The 17,722-nt window shown below is 42.0% G+C and overlaps 1 protein-coding gene across 9 annotated transcripts in view; it reads left to right on the forward strand.

Annotated features, from left to right (window-relative positions):
• The window catches only part of MAP4K3 (mitogen-activated protein kinase kinase kinase kinase 3), a 339,362-nt gene that overhangs the window by 293,277 nt on the left and 28,363 nt on the right, over positions 1–17,722 (forward strand). For 8 of the 9 annotated variants that reach the window (XM_075862768.1, XM_075862769.1, XM_075862773.1 and 5 more), the window contains 8 exons: positions 5,836–5,998; positions 6,419–6,543; positions 7,077–7,118; positions 14,223–14,307; positions 14,780–14,859; positions 14,948–15,008; positions 15,203–15,320; positions 16,210–16,268. In XM_075862768.1, the coding sequence (XP_075718883.1) occupies positions 5,836–5,998; positions 6,419–6,543; positions 7,077–7,118; positions 14,223–14,307; positions 14,780–14,859; positions 14,948–15,008; positions 15,203–15,320; positions 16,210–16,268 (733 nt within the window). The remainder of the gene's footprint in view (positions 1–5,835; positions 5,999–6,418; positions 6,544–7,076; positions 7,119–14,222; positions 14,308–14,779; positions 14,860–14,947; positions 15,009–15,202; positions 15,321–16,209; positions 16,269–17,722) is intronic. The other variant, XM_075862771.1, reaches the window with a different exon arrangement.

Genomic DNA, 17,722 nt, shown 5'->3' on the forward strand with positions numbered 1-17,722 from the left:
AAGCAGATGCATTTAAATTGAGAAAAATGTTAATTTTTGCAATTTTTCGCTAAATTTTGGTGTTTTTCACAATAAATACTGAATGTATCGGGCAAATTTTGCCAGTAACATAAAGTCCAATGTGTCACGAGAAAACAATCTCAGAATCGCTTGGATAGGTAAAAGCATTCCGGAGTTATTACCACATAAATTGAAACATGTCAGATTTGAAAAATGAGGCTCTGTCAGGAAGGTCAAAAGTGGCCAAAGAGGGACGGGGTTAATCCCATCCTCTATATCATTAATAAATAAGTTGAATAATAGTGGTCCCAGCACTGAACCCTGAGGTACACCACTTACAACCGGGGACCATTCAGAGTAGGAATCATTGACCACAACTCTCTGAATACGGTCCTTGAGCCAATTCTCAATCCAATTACAAACTATACTTTTTAAACCTATAGTCCTTAATTTACCCATTAGACGTCTATGAGGGACAGTGTCAAATGCCTTTGCAAAGTCCAAAAACACTAAATCCACAGCGGCCCCTTTGTCTAGGCTTCTGCTCACCTCTTCATAAAAACATATCAGGTTGGTTTGACAACTTCTGTCCTTCGTAAAACCGTGCTGGATGTCACTTATAATACTATTTATTGTCACATAATCCTGTATATAGTCCCTCAATAGCCCCTCAAACATTTTCCCCACAATGGATGTTAAGCTCACTGGTCTATAATTAGCCAGGGAAGACCTAGAGCCCTTTTCGAAAATAGGTTCATTTTCCGCTTCCATTTTCATCTGGTGAACGACTGACGGGTAGGGCTTAAAGGCTTTGTAAACCTTTGAATGGCATTTTTTTCTAATAAAAAGGTCAGTCCCTGTGATTAGTGCAACTATATAAATAGTTTTTATTAAAAATTATTTTTACTTTTTGAGATACAGCTGCTCGGTACTGTCTATACGGAGCAGCTGTATCTTTCGCTGTAAAAATAATTTTTAATAAAAACTATTTATAAAGTTGCACCAATCACACTGATTGACCTTTTTATAAAAAATAAATAAAAAAAAAGCCATTCAAAGGTTTCAAAAATGCCATTCAAATGGCCAGACACAGAATTGTAAGGAGATGCAGAGGAATAATGGCTGATCATCTGGGATTCATATAGAATTCTTTATATATTCTTCAATTTGTATTGCAATATGGGAATATCCAGTTTTCTTTGTTTAGTGTTCTTTTAAGGTGTATGAACTGACAAATCTTCTATAAGTTATACTTTATACAGTAGTGCACTATATCCATCTGATAAAATAGAGCTGATGTAGACCTCAAACCTGGACTGTGTGCCCTGTTCCTTTGCAATGGAAACTGCCTCGAGACTGAAAATCTTTCTTGCCTTTCCCATTACTAAATTGACATTTCTAGCTGTTCCGTGCGAGCACGACCCCACTCCCTGCGTCTTTTATTTACCTCTAAACATTTAAAGATGAGATTAATGAATTAAGAACAAATCAAGCACAAAAATGTGCATTAGCTGCCTGTCTGAGGGAAAATAGAAGAGAGCGCCTGGAGCTCTCTTATGTGCATGGGCTTCCATCACACACATTGCTCACGAATATTCCCACTGCCTGGGAGACAGAGACTGTAAATAACACTGGCTTGTTCGAATGAAAAGGAATTGGAAGTAGAGCTGGCTCCAAGGCATTTGCTGAAAGCCCCTGACTTCTTAATGTTGCTTTTTCCAAAGATTTTCTATCTGAATTCTTAACCCCACTTGTGCTGGATGTGGACAGTACAAATATCATGTGCGGTCTCCAGAAAAAGTAAACCAAATTACATGGTGACCTAAATATCTTGTTAAAAGAGGAAGATGGGATAGACACTTTGTTAGGCCCACTGCACACGGCTGTAGCCGTGTGCAGGGTCCGTGATTACGGTCATGGACGGCCGCGAACTGTCACGTGCATTTGTGGGCCATGCTCCCATTATAAAGTATAGGAGCACGGTCTGCAAAATAAAAAAATGGACATGTCCCATTTTTCGTGGGTCGTTTTTATGGCCCGGACACATACCCGTAAATATATGGGAAGGTGTCCGTGGGCCATAGAAATGAATGGATCTGTATTTTGATCCGCAATTATGGATACGTAATTGCGGATCAAAATTACGGTCGTGTGCATTGGGCCTTAGGCCTCACACGCACTACTGTATTAAGGCTTTGTACAACATCTAAGATGTATACAGCCCTAATAGGGCTGATATAGACTTCCACAGGGCTCTACAGTACATTTCGTATGCCTATGATTTCATACAGAGGTATATATAGAATTTTTCTGGCAGATTATGTATTTTACAGGAATTTTTTTTGCATACGACATCAGATGTTGTACTTCCTTTATGTGACTGGCAGTAGAGGACCTCACCAATTTACTCTCTAAGTCAGCTTCCTCAAACCATTGTGAGTGTGACACGGAGGTAGAGGGTGTGGGGTCAACTGAAGTCACACTAGAATGTTAAGGTTTTGAGTGAATTTAGGCTTAATGCTATGAATTATTGGAATTGCTAAATTATCTGAAGCATTGCAGTGTTTTATAAAAGCAAGCAAACAATCGCATAATGAAGTCTCATAGTGGGGACTCAATGAAAAGTATTATATAGATCAACAAAGTTTATAAAATAAAATGAACAATCCCACGTAAAAAAAAAATTGAACCCCCCCCCCCCCCAGAAATGCTTTATTATTAAAAAAAACCTTAAATAAATAAACTGCACATAATTAGTATCAACATGTGTGTAACAACCCAAACTATAAAACGATTACGTTATTTAACCTTCATAGTGAACGTTTTAAAAAATGTAATAAAAATAAATGGTAGAATTTTTGTTTTCTATTCATCCTGTCTTCAAAAATATGCAATAAAATGGGATCAAAAATTCGTAGGTACCAATAAAAAGTTAAAGAGAACCTTTCACCTGCTCATACATGTTCAGCGGAGTGCGGCATGTAATAGGCCGGGCTTCACAAACACTTTCTCACTTGAAATTATTTTCTAACTTCCTCTCTGCAGAACCACCAGTCCGTGTGTGTTTTCGCGGGAGGGAACAGAGCGCAAGCCGCCCCGACACTGTCCGTAGCTGATTGGACAGTGTCAGAGCGAAGACATTTAGTTGGATAGAAACGCCCCATTGACCATTCCGGGGCTTATTTAGAGATTTGGCGCCAAATATAACGGCAACGATATGTAAATAACGGAGGAAGATAGGAAAAAAGTATAAAGTGAGACCGTGTTTGCGAAGCCCGGCCTATTACATGCTGCACTCAGCTGTACATGTATGGGGAAGTGAAAGGTTCTCTTTAAAGAGGCTCTGTCACCAGATTTTGCAACCCCTATCTGCTATTGCAGCAGATAGGCGCTGCAATGTAGATTACAGTAACGTTTTTATTTTTTAAAAACGAGCATTTTTGGCCAAGTTATGACCATTTTCGTATTTATGCAAATGAGGCTTGCAAAAGTACAACTGGGCGTGTTGAAAAGTAAAAGTACAACTGGGCGTGTATTATGTGCGTACATCGGGGCGTGTTTACTACTTTTACTAGCTGGGCGCTCTGACGAGAAGTATCATCCACTTCTCTTCACAACGCCCAGCTTCTGGCAGTGCAGACACAGCCGTTTTTCGACAGAGATCACGCTGTGACATCACTCACATCCTGCATCGTGTCAGACCAGCGAGGACACATCGACACCAGAGGCTACAGATGATTCTGCAGCAGCATCGGCGTTTGCTGGTAAATCGATGTAGCTACTTACCTGCAAATGCTGATGCTGCTGCAGAATCAACTGTAGCCTCTGGTGCCGACACGATGCAGGACCTGTGAGTGACGTCACAGATCTGCACTGCCAGAAGCTGGGCGTTCTGAAGAGAAGTGGATGATACTTCTCATCAGAGCGCCCAGCTAGTAAAAGTAGTAAACACGCCCCGATGTACGCACATAATACGCGCCCAGTTGTACTTTTACTTTTCAACACGCCCAGTTGTACTTTTGCAAGCCTCATTTGCATAAATACGAAAATGGTCATAACTTGGCCAAAAATGCTCGTTTTTTAAAAATAAAAACGTTACTGTAATCTACATTGCAGCGCCGATCTGCTGCAATAGCAGATAGGGGTTGCAAAATCTGGTGACAGAGCCTCTTTAAGGCTCAAAATAGGCTGGTCACTAAAGGGTTAAGTTGCTATTTCTGAGAAATTGAGAACGTGCTGTGATTTCATACTATATTGCAATTTCCAGGGTTCAGTTTATTATACTGATCCATCTAACCTTTATATATAGTGAATAAGAGATGCGTTTGGACCACGTCTTGAGCTTCGTGCTGCCTGCTACTTTCCTATGCCATGACAAATGTTGGCGGTTTCTCATTACATAAACTATTTTTATTCACCATAACTTTTTTTTATTCCAATTTTTTTACAAAATGTTCAGCAATTTTTTTTTTACCATTCTCAAGATCTCTACTTGCTGTCAGAGAGTGGAGACATTCTTGTTTATATGCAGAGGCTGAAATCTCGTCTTGATATTTTCACGCAGCTGCAGGGCTTGTTAGAGAGAATGCGTATACATTTTGGACTAAGGCTCCGCGGAGACTTTTGGTTGCATAAAATCGCAGTTCATCGCAACTGTGACATTTGGACTGTCGAAACAAGGAAGGGCTTCATAAATATGTCATTTGGCTCAAACGCCATATTTTTCAATGTATTTACACCAGAAAACTGCCGTCAATGCATTGATAAATCTCTGCTAAGGTATTTTAAAGAGTTGCAGAAATTTCATCTCACAATGGATACGTTTTTATTATTTATATAATTTATGACCTGCTGTTTATATAATACCAACATATTTCATAGTTGTGTTCACAGTTTATTTATTCACATCTGTCGTTATTTTAGTTTGGGGAAACATAAGGTGTCATACTTCTGTTTACATTTTCATGTATAGTTACCAACTGAAAAATTACATTTGTATCATTATTTTCCACCTTGCACTAATTATTATGTAATATAATGGGCCGCTAGTGGCCAGATCATCCAAGCGCTTAGGGCTCTTGTGTGCCGCCCGAGTCCTGTACATGATAGGACAGGACTCGGGCGAATGGGTCCATAAAAACTATCGGGTGCCACTCGGATGCCGTGAAAAACAAGTCATGTGCAAGAACCCTTAGGGCCCTGTTCACATAATGGATTTTGCCTCCATAAAACGTATACACCGGGAAAAGCTCCAGGCATATACATAAAACGGATGCTTGTGATAGATGCCATACATATGTTAAATGGATGTCATAATAGCCTATGCATCATGAATACCTCATGATGTATGTGTTAAACAGATGCCTATGACCTGCTATACATTAGCTCCTGTCACCCATAGGCTCGCATGTTAAAAAAAACTGTATACTGCGCGGTTTGTATGGAATAGCGTAGTGTACTACGCCATTGCATAACTTTTTTTTTTCTTTTCTATTCGTGGTATACTCTTGTATATTGATCCAAAGGAAGCCACAAGGACACTTCGTCGGGCAAATGTAACCCTATAGACATGTTTAGCATGCACGGCGGGAGCTTTCCTGTCCTTCACACAAATTTACAGCACAAACGTGATGTGAACAAGGGCTTAACAAATGGTACACAGTTCAATAGGAGTCTGCGGCTAACCATACATGTGATGACATAGTCAGTTTTGCTTGCACCATTAAAGAACATCCATCGCACAATTTTGGAGCAGCTCCTGCAACATGGATGTAGGAAGATGTTATGAATGGGAATATTTCATTTTTTTTAATTTTTTTGTTTCTTTCCTTGCAGCCCAAATCAATATTCATACCCCAGGAGTCAAGTGCTTCTGAAGATGATAACCAAGGAACAATCAAGAGATGTCCCATCTCAGAAAGCCCAGCACGGCCTGCTTCTTATGTACCTCCGAGACCACCTCCTCCACGATTACCACCCAATAAACCAAGTGCGTTAGGTAATGTCAAATGCAGATTAACATATGGTTCCATTGAAGCTCTCATGCGTTAGGCCCCATGCACACGACCGTAAAAAAATCTCTGTGATTGCGGACTATAATACGGTCCGCAATTACGGACCCGCCCGGTTCTATTGGCCACGGACACCTTTCCATATCGCTACGGATAGGTGTCCGTGCTGTAGAACCGTGCCGGGAATTATGGAGAATGTCCTACTTTTCGATTTTTACGGCCCGTGCTCCCATACTTTGTCGGCGGCCGGCCGTGCCCGCAATCGCGGGCCGTGATTACGGGCACGGCTGTGTGAATGAGGCCTTAGTGTTCTTTTGTTAGCTGATCTTTTATTTTTGTTATTACATTTTATATCAAATATATCATTTTATTTGCCAAATTAGAAACCATGTTCGTCTTTCTCACAGGTAATGGAGTGGGTTCATTCCAACTGAATGGGGACCGGGACACTTCTTCACTTCCTCAACAGGTAGATAGTCGGATTTCTAGGTCACTAAGTGTGCCTACACGGAAAGAAAAGAAAGATGTGCCGGTAAGCCTAATGGCGCTCACATTACCAATACTGCTACGAGATAGGTGACAATTCTGAACTGCACAAAAGAATACAAAGCCAGCACGGCCACCTCTACGTGATGCGAGGCAGCCCTCCAAACTCACTCAGACGCTGCCTAGCAGTTATTTGCAGTTCATTTTTTCTAGGAAGTCTGAAGTGAAGTTATTTTTTTTACTCGCCATCTTGTGTATTCCAGCACTTTTAGGTTGTTGGTTTTGTAGCAGTTTATTTCAGTTTTACGTGTTTTTCACAAAACCGTGATTGAACCTCAACGTATGAATACGGCCTTATTTTTATTTGCATACAGTATTGGTACACAAATTTGATGGGCCAGTTCATCTTCATGGTTTGACCATAGCATAGACCTAAGTTTTTAACCACTTTTACGTGTGTGTCAGTTGCACCTTTGTTTGATTTTATTGAATTGAATCCATTGTTTCGGTGTATCAGGTTTTACTTAGTTACAAGTTATAAAACATGTATGTGATTTTAATATTTCTGCTCTGTTTTAGAAGCCAATAAGTAATGGACTTCCACCTACACCTAAAGTGCATGTAAGTATCTTGCAAAAAGTATTTTAAAACTTCTTTTTTTGAGCAGATACGTAAATGGGGGGTGGTAATAATAAGTCTGCGGTTCCCGATCTGTGAACACATAGAAGGACAAGGCTGTATGTACAGGCAGCTGATTGGCTGTGTGTAAGTCAACTGCTGATTGGTACTTCAGATTGTCCTGAGTGAGACATTCCGGGTATGTGCACACGGTGAGAGGCTTTTACTGCTGAAATGACAGACTGTTTTCAGGAGAAAACAGCTGCCTCGTTTCAGCCGTAAAAGCTCCTCCTCGTATTATGCGAGGCGTCTGAGACGCTCGTAAATCTTGAGCTGCTCTTCATTGAGTTCAATGAAGAACGGCTCAAATTACGTTGCAAAGAAGTGTCCTGCACTTCTTTGCCGAGGCAGTCAATTTACGAGTCGTCGTTTGACAGCTGTCAAACGACGACGCGTAAATGACAGGTAGTCTGCACAGTACGTCGGCAAACCCATTCAAATGAATGGGCAGATGTTTGCCGACGTATTGTAGCCCTATTTTCAGGCGTAAAACGAGGCATGATATGCCTCGTTTACGCCTGAAAATAGGTCGTGTGAACCCAGCCTCACTGTTCGACCACAGACCTGTTCACGTGACTACTGCTGGAAAAATAAAAAAAAACACTGGTAAAATGAAGAGTCATATCTGACAATTCGGCATGGAACTATTAATTCTCCAGCACATTACTTGTAGCATAATTCTATTTTTTTTTTCTTTAGTTCAGAGGTTATATAAAAGTAACTTCCTATAATGCAGGGACAGAATGCCTAGGAAACAAATCTTCTAGACATTGCCGATATCAGTATATGCAACCGCATTAACTCTTTCTGGGAAACCGTTTTCTCATTGCTATCAAGGAATCTGGCAGAAAAATCCTATGTGTCTGAAATCCAAGGCATACAGTGGTACGGTAGAGGGCTCATGCACCTAATGGAAGCCTTATTACAGCTCTGTACAAAACGGAGCCCTGATATGGCCCTTAGATACATGAGCCCTTAGATACATCTGTGTATAGGAAATCTGAGTGATAGCCAATAACACACTATTACAATTCCCATAGAGGTTGTCAGGCAGCCGTCTGAATTGCCCATTTGCCTAGTTATGCAGTGGATGTATCGCTACATAACTAGGTTTCTTGTCATTCTGGAGTTTGCTACCACTAGACCTTTGGTAGCGGTTTTGACACATAATGGTTGTTACCCAGCTTTCCCTGAAGTAGATGCAACTGAGAAACAATTGAAGGGAATGAATCCTTATGACACATCAGAAATTCAAAGGAAATGGGACAAGCTTCCTATAAATGCTTCCTGCATTGTTCATCTTTTCTTATAAGTGCCAGTTGAGTGACTTGTAATTCTTGTTGCCTCAGTGTAATTCCCAAAATTGTGTTGAGAGAAGAGGCTTAATAAAAATATGGTTCTTAAAAATCATCTTCCGCATCTTATGTGCAATAAAATTACATTTTATGAGACACTTTTGATGTCTAGGTCCATCAGTATTATGTCAAATGTTATACCGTAAGCTAGGACTAGATGCTGCAAATAATCTATGGATTTTTCAGTGTCATTGCTAAAGCTTCGGTCCATTGCTTGTCACGTAACATTGGTTATACTGCCATCTTGTGGATGCTGCTATTTAATTTGTTTACCCTAACACAAACGTAGCATTTTCTCATTTTCTGAGTTAGCCTCAATAACACGCTGTGCATATGCTACCATGGATTTTTTTTTTTTTTAGCAGACCTTCATTTTGAGTGCGCCGCAAAATTTCTAGATTCGCACTCATCGCAACGCCTCCAACCCATTTTTCATTCACTTTCCACTGTTAAAATGAGATCGGTCAGAATGTCTCTCTGCTCGGTCCGCGTGTCTCTCTGCTCGGTCCGCGTGTCTCTCTGCTCGGTCTGCGTGTCTCTCTGCTCGGTCCGCGTGTCTCTCTGCTCGGTCCGCGTGTCTCTCTGCTCGGTCCGCGTGTCTCCCTGCTCGGTCCGCGTGTCTCTCTGCTCGGTCCGCGTGTCTCTCTGCTCGGTCCGCGTGTCTCTCTGCTCGGTCCGCGTGTCTCTCTGCTCGGTCCGCGTGTCTCTCTGCTCGGTCCGCGTGTCTCTCTGCTCGGTCCGCGTGTCTCTCTGCTCGGTCCGCGTGTCTCTCTGCTCGGTCCGCGTGTCTCTCTGCTCGGTCCGCGTGTCTCTCTGCTCGGTCCGCGTGTCTCTCTGCTCGGTCCGCGTGTCTCTCTGCTCGGTCCGCGTGTCTCTCTGCTCGGTCCGCGTGTCTCTCTGCTCGGTCCGCGTGTCTCTCTGCTCGGTCCGCGTGTCTCTGCTCGGTCCGCGTGTCTCTGCTCGGTCCGCGTGTCTCTCTGCTCGGTCCGCGTGTCTCTCTGCTCGGTCCGCGTGTCTCTCTGCTCGGTCCGCGTGTCTCTCTGCTCGGTCCGCGTGTCTCTCTGCTCGGTCCGCGTGTCTCTCTGCTCGGTCCGCGTGTCCTTCTGCTCGGTCCGCGTGTCTCTCTGCTCGGTCCGCGTGTCTCTGCTCGGTCCGCGTGTCTCTCTGCTCGGTCCGCGTGTCTCTCTGCTCGGTCCGCGTGTCTCTCTGCTCGGTCCGCGTGTCTCTCTGATCGGTCCGCGTGTCTCTCTGCTCGGTCCGCGTGTCTCTCTGCTCGGTCCGCGTGTCTCTCTGCTCGGTCCGCGTGTCTCTCTGCTCGGTCCGCGTGTCTCTCTGCTCGGTCCGCGTGTCTCTCTGCTCGGTCCGCGTGTCTCTCTGCTCGGTCCGCGTGTCTCTCTGCTCGGTCCGCGTGTCTCTCTGCTCGGTCCGCGTGTCTCTCTGCTCGGTCCGCGTGTCTCTCTGCTCGGTCCGCGTGTCTCTCTGCTCGGTCCGCGTGTCTCTCTGCTCGGTCCGCGTGTCTCTCTGCTCGGTCCGCGTGTCTCTCTGCTCGGTCCGCGTGTCTCTCTGCTCGGTCCGCGTGTCTCTCTGCTCGGTCCGCGTGTCTCTCTGCTCGGTCCGCGTGTCTCTCTGCTCGGTCCGCGTGTCTCTCTGCTCGGTCCGCGTGTCTCTGCTCGGTCCGCGTGTCTCTCTGCTCGGTCCGCGTGTCTCTCTGCTCGGTCCGCGTGTCTCTCTGCTCGGTCCGCGTGTCTCTCTGCTCGGTCCGCGTGTCTCTCTGCTCGGCCCGCGTGTCTCTCTGCTCGGTCCGCGTGTCTCTCTGCTCGGTCCGCGTGTCTCTCTGCTCGGTCCGCGTGTCTCTCTGCTCGGTCCGCGTGTCTCTCTGCTCGGTCCGCGTGTCTCTCTGCTCGGTCCGCGTGTCTCTCTGCTCGGTCCGCGTGTCTCTCTGCTCGGTCCGCGTGTCTCTCTGCTCGGTCCGCTTGTCATTCTGCTCGGTTCGCTTGTCACTACTCTTGGTGTGCTAGGAAGAAGTGTTTTCCATGCATGAACTGAGATGAACTCTTCAACAGCGATGTCCGCTTGTAGACCAAGATTTCCAGTAGCTTCTGTCCTTTCCTGAAATTCTTCCTTAGACTGTTCTTGTGAGAGAATTTGATTACTTAGTACCATCTTTTCCGATTCTCACTTTACAAAGGCAGCAGGATAATTCCTCTCAGCGCAATTAATGATAAGATAAATGTCTGGATCTTTTTTTAGTATCAATATAGTCATTATGTCTTTCGGTAGGGCATTCCACTCTTACTGTAAAGAACCCCTCCTATAATAATGAGAGAATTTCCTTTTTCTCAACATGCAAAAGAGTTCACCTAGTAGGTTTCATTGTAAAGTTTTTGAAATTAATAGTTCACATTGCAAATCTTTATATTGACTGTAGATAATTATACATGTTGATAAGGTCATATATAAGGCATTTTTCCCCCCAAATAGCCCAGTTTTTGCAACCTCTACTACGCTTATTATGTTAGCCGTTGTAGACAAGCATAAAATAGCAGAGACCGTGTAGTATTGTGTCCATAAAGCAGTAAATATGGATGTTCATATGTGAATAGAAAATGCCCTCTGCAGCCGCTGATGGAAATGTCAATTGGAATGGGCATATATCAGTAGATTATACCCCTTTACTCAGCAGCAAACATATATATAAAACACACCTGCTGTTTCAAGCGCTGGTTTGATCATGCGCTAGTCCTGAAAAGAAAGCGTCTCCATGACTCCCTAATATATAACAAAAATGGGAAAGACCAGTTTTTGCTTAAAGGTTCACGATTGGAACTTTTACATTCATTGGAGACCAAATAACAAAAGAATATTTGCAAATAGTCTTAATTAAAAATATCCTATTGTCTTTAGCTCCTATGCAGACATATGTTTTCCAATACTTAAAAAAGACTTCTTTACCTGCAGAAAAAACTGCAGCTGGCTCCTCACAGATTCTCATTGTGGGTTTTTTTGTCTTCTTCTTTTAGCCCCCATCTCATTTGCACATCGGTGCCATTAGATTTGGCGCCAAATATGCAAATGAGGCATTTGACTGTCAAGTGGATGGTTAACATTGCTCACTTGCAAAGGGGAAATGTGAACCTTACCGCTCTGACGACATCCAATCAAAGTGGACAGCGTCGGAGTGGCTTATGTATTCCGGCACTCCTATAATCATCAGCACGGACAGCAGTGAATACATAACCCGTTCTGACACGGTCACTAGCGGCACTGATATCTCAAGTACGATAGAAGAATAAAAGCACAAGAATCTGTGATATCAGCTGCAGTTTTTTGGGCAGGAGACTGGTACTCTTTAAAGATCACCAATAAGCCCTGTGTAGTCTAATTATACTCCCTTCCATTTGTCCCCTACATCTTCTTAACCTACCAAGTGTATGTAATAAAAATTAAGAGACCGATCGAAAGGAGCATGACTGCAGAATACGCAAGGTTTGCAGCCTGTAACCATAAAGACACATAGGTTTGCATAGAAGCTGTATGAGATTTATTTATCGAGACTAATTGCAAAGTTTCTTAATTTTTACCCTAGACCCATTGGAACCATAGTTAACTAAAAGAGACTATTTCATATCATACTGAAAACAAATCTCTATAAAGTGATCTGGCTTGTTTGAATACTCATGGAATACCTGAATTATAACTATAGGAATAAAAGATTTGTCAACAGCAGCCAGTCTGCTTCTTGATGGTTTCCGGTATCCAGTTTCATTGTTACGAAGAAGCTAGATTTTGCATTAGCTGACTACAGTATAAATATAATATATATCAATCAAAGGTTTTTGTTTTTTTTAATGCTCTAGTTATGGACAATGTACCAGATCGAAAATATAATTTACATGTAAAGGGGTTCATTAAAAATATTTACAATATAAAACAAAGGTTTATAATGATTGGCGCCTCTAATTCGCCGCCTCTTCAACTGACACCAAGATGAGAGTTGTTGTTTTTCCGTTGATTACATGCTGAAAGCAAAATTGGAATCCTGGAAGAATTACTGCCTGGCTCTGCTCAATTACAGGGACACGAGGAAATGCAGATGACAAATATAGACAGAAAGATCCGGAATTAGATGTGGCAAATTTATGTGACGTCTGTTTTGAAACTTTCATTGCAAAGCTCATTTCACTGAAATACACCATTAAGAATATTTTGCATAAAAGCAGCATCTGCACTTGAGTTTCAGCAAGTCCGCTAAGCAAGACAACAGCAGAAATAAGCTATGCCCTATTCTAGGTGGCTGCAGACGGAATGACTCATTAATTGCTGGCTGTCAGCAACACATTCACTGTTGCCAGTTACTTACAGCAAAACAACGTGTAAGAAAAACAGCATCGTGGCGCCTAGAGCTGCTGCTGATGAACTTATCTTCTTATGTCTAGAGGGAAAATGGTTCAGAAACACGTCATTTCCTACTATGACCCTGAAATATTGTGCTCAATTGTAACGTCAAAACATTACACGTGATGTCATCTTATGTACCCATTAAAAACGTATAAATATAAAAGTATACATTCGAAGGATGCCACCCATCAGCTATTCGGTGTACAAGTGAATGAATAGACCTTATGATACATAGGCGTGTTATGTGCCATTGAGATACTTCATCTGATCTCAAAAATAGTCAAAATATAGAATGGGCACAATAGGAATGAGAGACCACAACTTGTTAAAGTTGAAAAAATAAATATTCTTTGTATAAAAATCTTGGTATACAAAATCACTATAACAATTGTGCAAAAAGTGTAAAAAAAAAAAGTAGTCACCCCATATGAGGAAGTCCTTTCAATCAGATAGGCCGGTGAGATGTCATGTTTTCCGGACTTGAGATCTGGAGGACTTCGGCAGAGACCTACGTGGAGGAAAAGTCGGCGTTTGACTATGCCAGGTGCAACGTTTCAGGGGACCTCCCCCTTTCTCAAGCGTGCCCCCGAAACGTCGCACCAGGCGTAGTCAGGTACAATGGTACAGGAGCTCTCAGTAGAGCGCTGCGCACCTTCGACTGTAGTTGCGCTCCTTGTCAGGTTGAGGACAGTTCATATAGAACATCTAAGTGAGCCATCTTCAGACTGACGAGGGGTGCTGATAACGGCCAAAGGTGCATGGCGCTCAGATAAGCGCTTCTGTACCTTCGTCTCAGCGACGGTGGAGGTCTCGGCACCCAGATAACCACCAAACAAAACTTTGGATATGTCTCTATTACCTATCAAAAGTTTTTCGATGAGGCGATACTCTTTAAAGAGGACCTGTCTCCTATTCTGACATGTCTATTTTTGTAAATACTTGTATTCACAATGATAACAATTCTGGAACATATTTTCATAAAAATTGTGCCATTCCTCTATTATTCCTCCTAGGAATTTATTTACAACTGGGTGTTACCATTCCTCTTGTCAAAGGGCTGGTGTACCTACGCAGCACTAACAGGGGAATGGCACAGCGTAGAAATCCAAGAAAAGGTGCTCTACAATAGTTATTTCATGTGGGATACAAATTATTTACTAATACAGACATGTCAGGAGAGGTGACAGGTCGTCTCTAAGTGACCGTCACCCACCTTAAGTTTTTATTTGTTTTGCCAGTGTCAATTCATGACTTGTTTGCTGTATAAATGTTGACATTTTATTTTTTTAAACAGATGGGTGCATGTTTTTCAAAAGTTTTTAATGGATGTCCGTTGAAGATCTATTGTGCAACATCATGGATAAATCCAGAAACAAGAGGTATGTTTGTAGCACATCAATAACCAAGCATGAATATCACAACCTGTATCCATTACCAGTCAGCGGAAATGTCCTATAAAGGATTTCATGGAGTAACTACTATACATTTGTCAGACTCCGTATTGAATAATTCTTGTAAGCACTGTGCTAGCTGGGCAGCTTCCAAGCGATAAGTGATGATGCCGGATGGTGTCATCGCTCGATTGTCATGCTGTTGTGGAGACCCAAAGGGTGAGATTCAGCGTAGAGCAGAAAGGCTGGTGAAAAATACTAAACTCCAGCTTTGTTTTTACAATTGTGGGTTCTGTGGTATAGGGGGGACTAACCTAAATACCTTTCAAGAATGTGCATTGGAGAATATTTTTGGGTCTTCAGCGCTGGCTATATCTTTAGATGTGTACTTGAGCTGAGTCATATGTTTTTAAACAGATTTATAATACCTATTATGATTGTCCATGTCTTTACTTTTCAGATCAGTATCTGATATTTGGTGCTGAGGAAGGTATATACACCTTGAATTTGAATGAATTGCATGAAACATCAATGGAACAGGTATTGGCCAAACGACTTCTGTATATATAGTAGATACATAGAATGATTGCCATTTAGAGTTGTAATCTCCTGATCTTATCTCCTTTAGCTTTTTCCAAGAAGATGTACATGGATGTATGTAATGAACAACTGCCTCCTCTCTATATCTGGTATGTTATACTAATCTATTTGCTGTGCCTGTTAATGTGAAAGATTTTGGATTCTGACCATATACATGTTTTGCGGTACCGTCCTGTCTGTAATCTGTATAGAGTAAATGGTGTTGTGGTATTGGAATTGCTTTGGTTTGGTAATATTATCTTTGTGTGTGCTCACTATAATACCACTTCTCTGTCATATGCAGGTAAAGCCTCGCAACTATATTCACACAATCTGCCTGGGTTGTTTGATTATGCAAGACAAATGCAGAAATTGCCTGTTGCTATTCCAGCTCACAAGCTTCCAGACAGAATACTACCCAGGTGGGTCTCCATTAACCAGTTTGACTTCCAGTTTTCTTGAGGACTTCCCATTCTCACCACAAGCCTAAATCTAAGGGCTCGTTCACACCTGCGCTCGCCATTCCGTTGCTTTGCCCTGTCATTGGAGCAGAACAAGGGAATAACCGGAAGCGCTGGTTGCGATGAAACCCATTGACTTTAATTCGTTCCGTAGGGGTGTCTGTGGTTTTACCGGAAACAACATCGCAGATGTGAACAGGCCCTTATGTTCTAACTGCCCTCTCGCCACTCTACATTATATTCAATGGTATTGTATTAGTTGAGTTTTGCTAATTGCTGTAAAAGGCCAACTATCAGATGAAATATGTAGAAAATATTTTTGTATATCTTTGCTTGAAGTTAAAAACATTCCCTGATATGTGACCCGGTCTTGTGTAGCATGGTCACACGGACATTGTGTGGATTTAAAATACCATCCATATATACCCACAGTGTAACTGTATACCTTATATGTTGGTTAAATGACCCCTTAAAAGCCACTAGCATAACTGTAAAAACTTGGTAATTATTGATACCTTAACAATTCCTCAAGTAGTCTGTCTCTTTGTATTTTTTTTTACTGTGTAAAAAATTGTAGCATTATAATTAATGTACGGACACTCTTCATGTACTGGGATTTATCACTCTTATGCCTATTCACATAGACTGTGATATTTGGCTTGTTGTGCTGAATGGGGCTCGACGAATGACAGTGTTTTTCAGTACCAAGGGAATTATTGTGGTGTCTCTGGATCATTGATTTCCAGTTAAATTACAAAGTAGTTATTAGAATTTATATACTGTGCTGCGCCACTTACTATCTGCTATATGGCTATAGTTTATTGAGGCTTGTTTTTATTGCTTTCTACAGAAAGTTTGCTGTTTCTACAAAAATACCGGATACAAAATGGTGTCAAAAATGCTGTGTTGGTAAGTGTCATCTGAATAGAAGATTCATTTGCCATGCATTGGAGAGGATGTGTGTATTTCTGTGAATGCTCAATAATCGAAATTGGTGTATACATTCTGCTGTTGATAGGACTTGGAATACTGATTAAAACAATATATATCCCCTGTCCATTGAGTTTGTTTTTAGCTAGCAGTACATAAGTGAAACTGTTGGGATCTTCCTTCCACCAGGCCATTATGGAGGGTTTGGTTGGTTTCTTTAGTGAATGGATGAGTGTTCATTTATCACCGACTGATAGCAGGGTTAATGCACTTTTGTAGTCCTGGTCACCTATCATGACACAAAGTAGCAAAGTTAACAAGGTTTCTATGCCAGTTTTCTTGTGTAGAAATGTGGGAATGTCTAAAAAAAATGTGCAATTTTTTGGCCGTATCCCTCTGCTTTCGACACTTTTCCAAAAAGTGGGTGGAGTGTAGCAGGGGCGTGGTAATTGTCAGCCTAGCCCATTTACTATAATTTTTAGCAGAAATCTAGGCCAGCTCATGTATGGCGTAGATTTCATTTCGTGTCGCACGGACAGCTGAAGAGGTGTGTACCTCTTAATAAATCTGTTGCATCTTACTCTAGATTTAAAGAGGCTCTGTCACCAGATTATAAGTGCCCTATCTCCTACATAATCTGATCGGCACTGTAATGTAGATAACAGCAGTGGTTTTTATTTTGAAAAACGATCATTTTTGAGCAAGTTATGAGCAATTTTAGATTTATGCTAATTAGTTTCTTAATGACCAACTGGGCGGGTTTTTACTTTTCACCAACTGCCCGTTGTAAAGAGAAGTGTATGACGCTAACCAATCAGTGACCAATCAGCGTCATACACTTCTCATTGTTCCAGCCCATTGTTATTGTGATTGTGCAGTGAAAGAAGCTGGGCTGGAACAATGAGAAGTGTATGACGCTGATTGGTCACTGATTGGTCAGCGTCATACACTCCTGTGGACAACGCCCAGTTGGTAAAAAGTAAAAACACACCCAGTTGTCTATTAAGAAACAAATTAGCATAAATCTAAAATTGTTCATAACTTGCTCAAAAATTATCGTTTTTCAAAATAAAAACCACTTTTGTTCTCTACATTACAGCGCCGATCAGATTATGTAGGAGATAGGGCACTTATAATCTGGTGACAGAGCCTCTTGAATTAAAACTTGAGCAGTCTGAATACATCTCCCCATAAATCTTGGTAATGATTGCTCCATTTTTTTAGAGTTCTCTTTTAAGGAGGTTATTTTTCAACAACAACTGTTTGGTGGCTGCATCCCCAAAAATGATCTGATTGGGGGTCACATTTGAGTGCCTGTACTAAATATTTGCTAGGTTTTGAATGCCAAGGGTGACTAACTCAATTCGCTGCAAGGAAAAAGACGCATACACAGCTGCCATGTGGGCCATCTGTGTAATGCACTGACCTGGCGG

This window comes from Rhinoderma darwinii, chromosome 4, assembly GCF_050947455.1.
Source record: "Rhinoderma darwinii isolate aRhiDar2 chromosome 4, aRhiDar2.hap1, whole genome shotgun sequence".
In the NCBI taxonomy this organism is placed as follows: domain Eukaryota; kingdom Metazoa; phylum Chordata; class Amphibia; order Anura; family Rhinodermatidae; genus Rhinoderma; species Rhinoderma darwinii.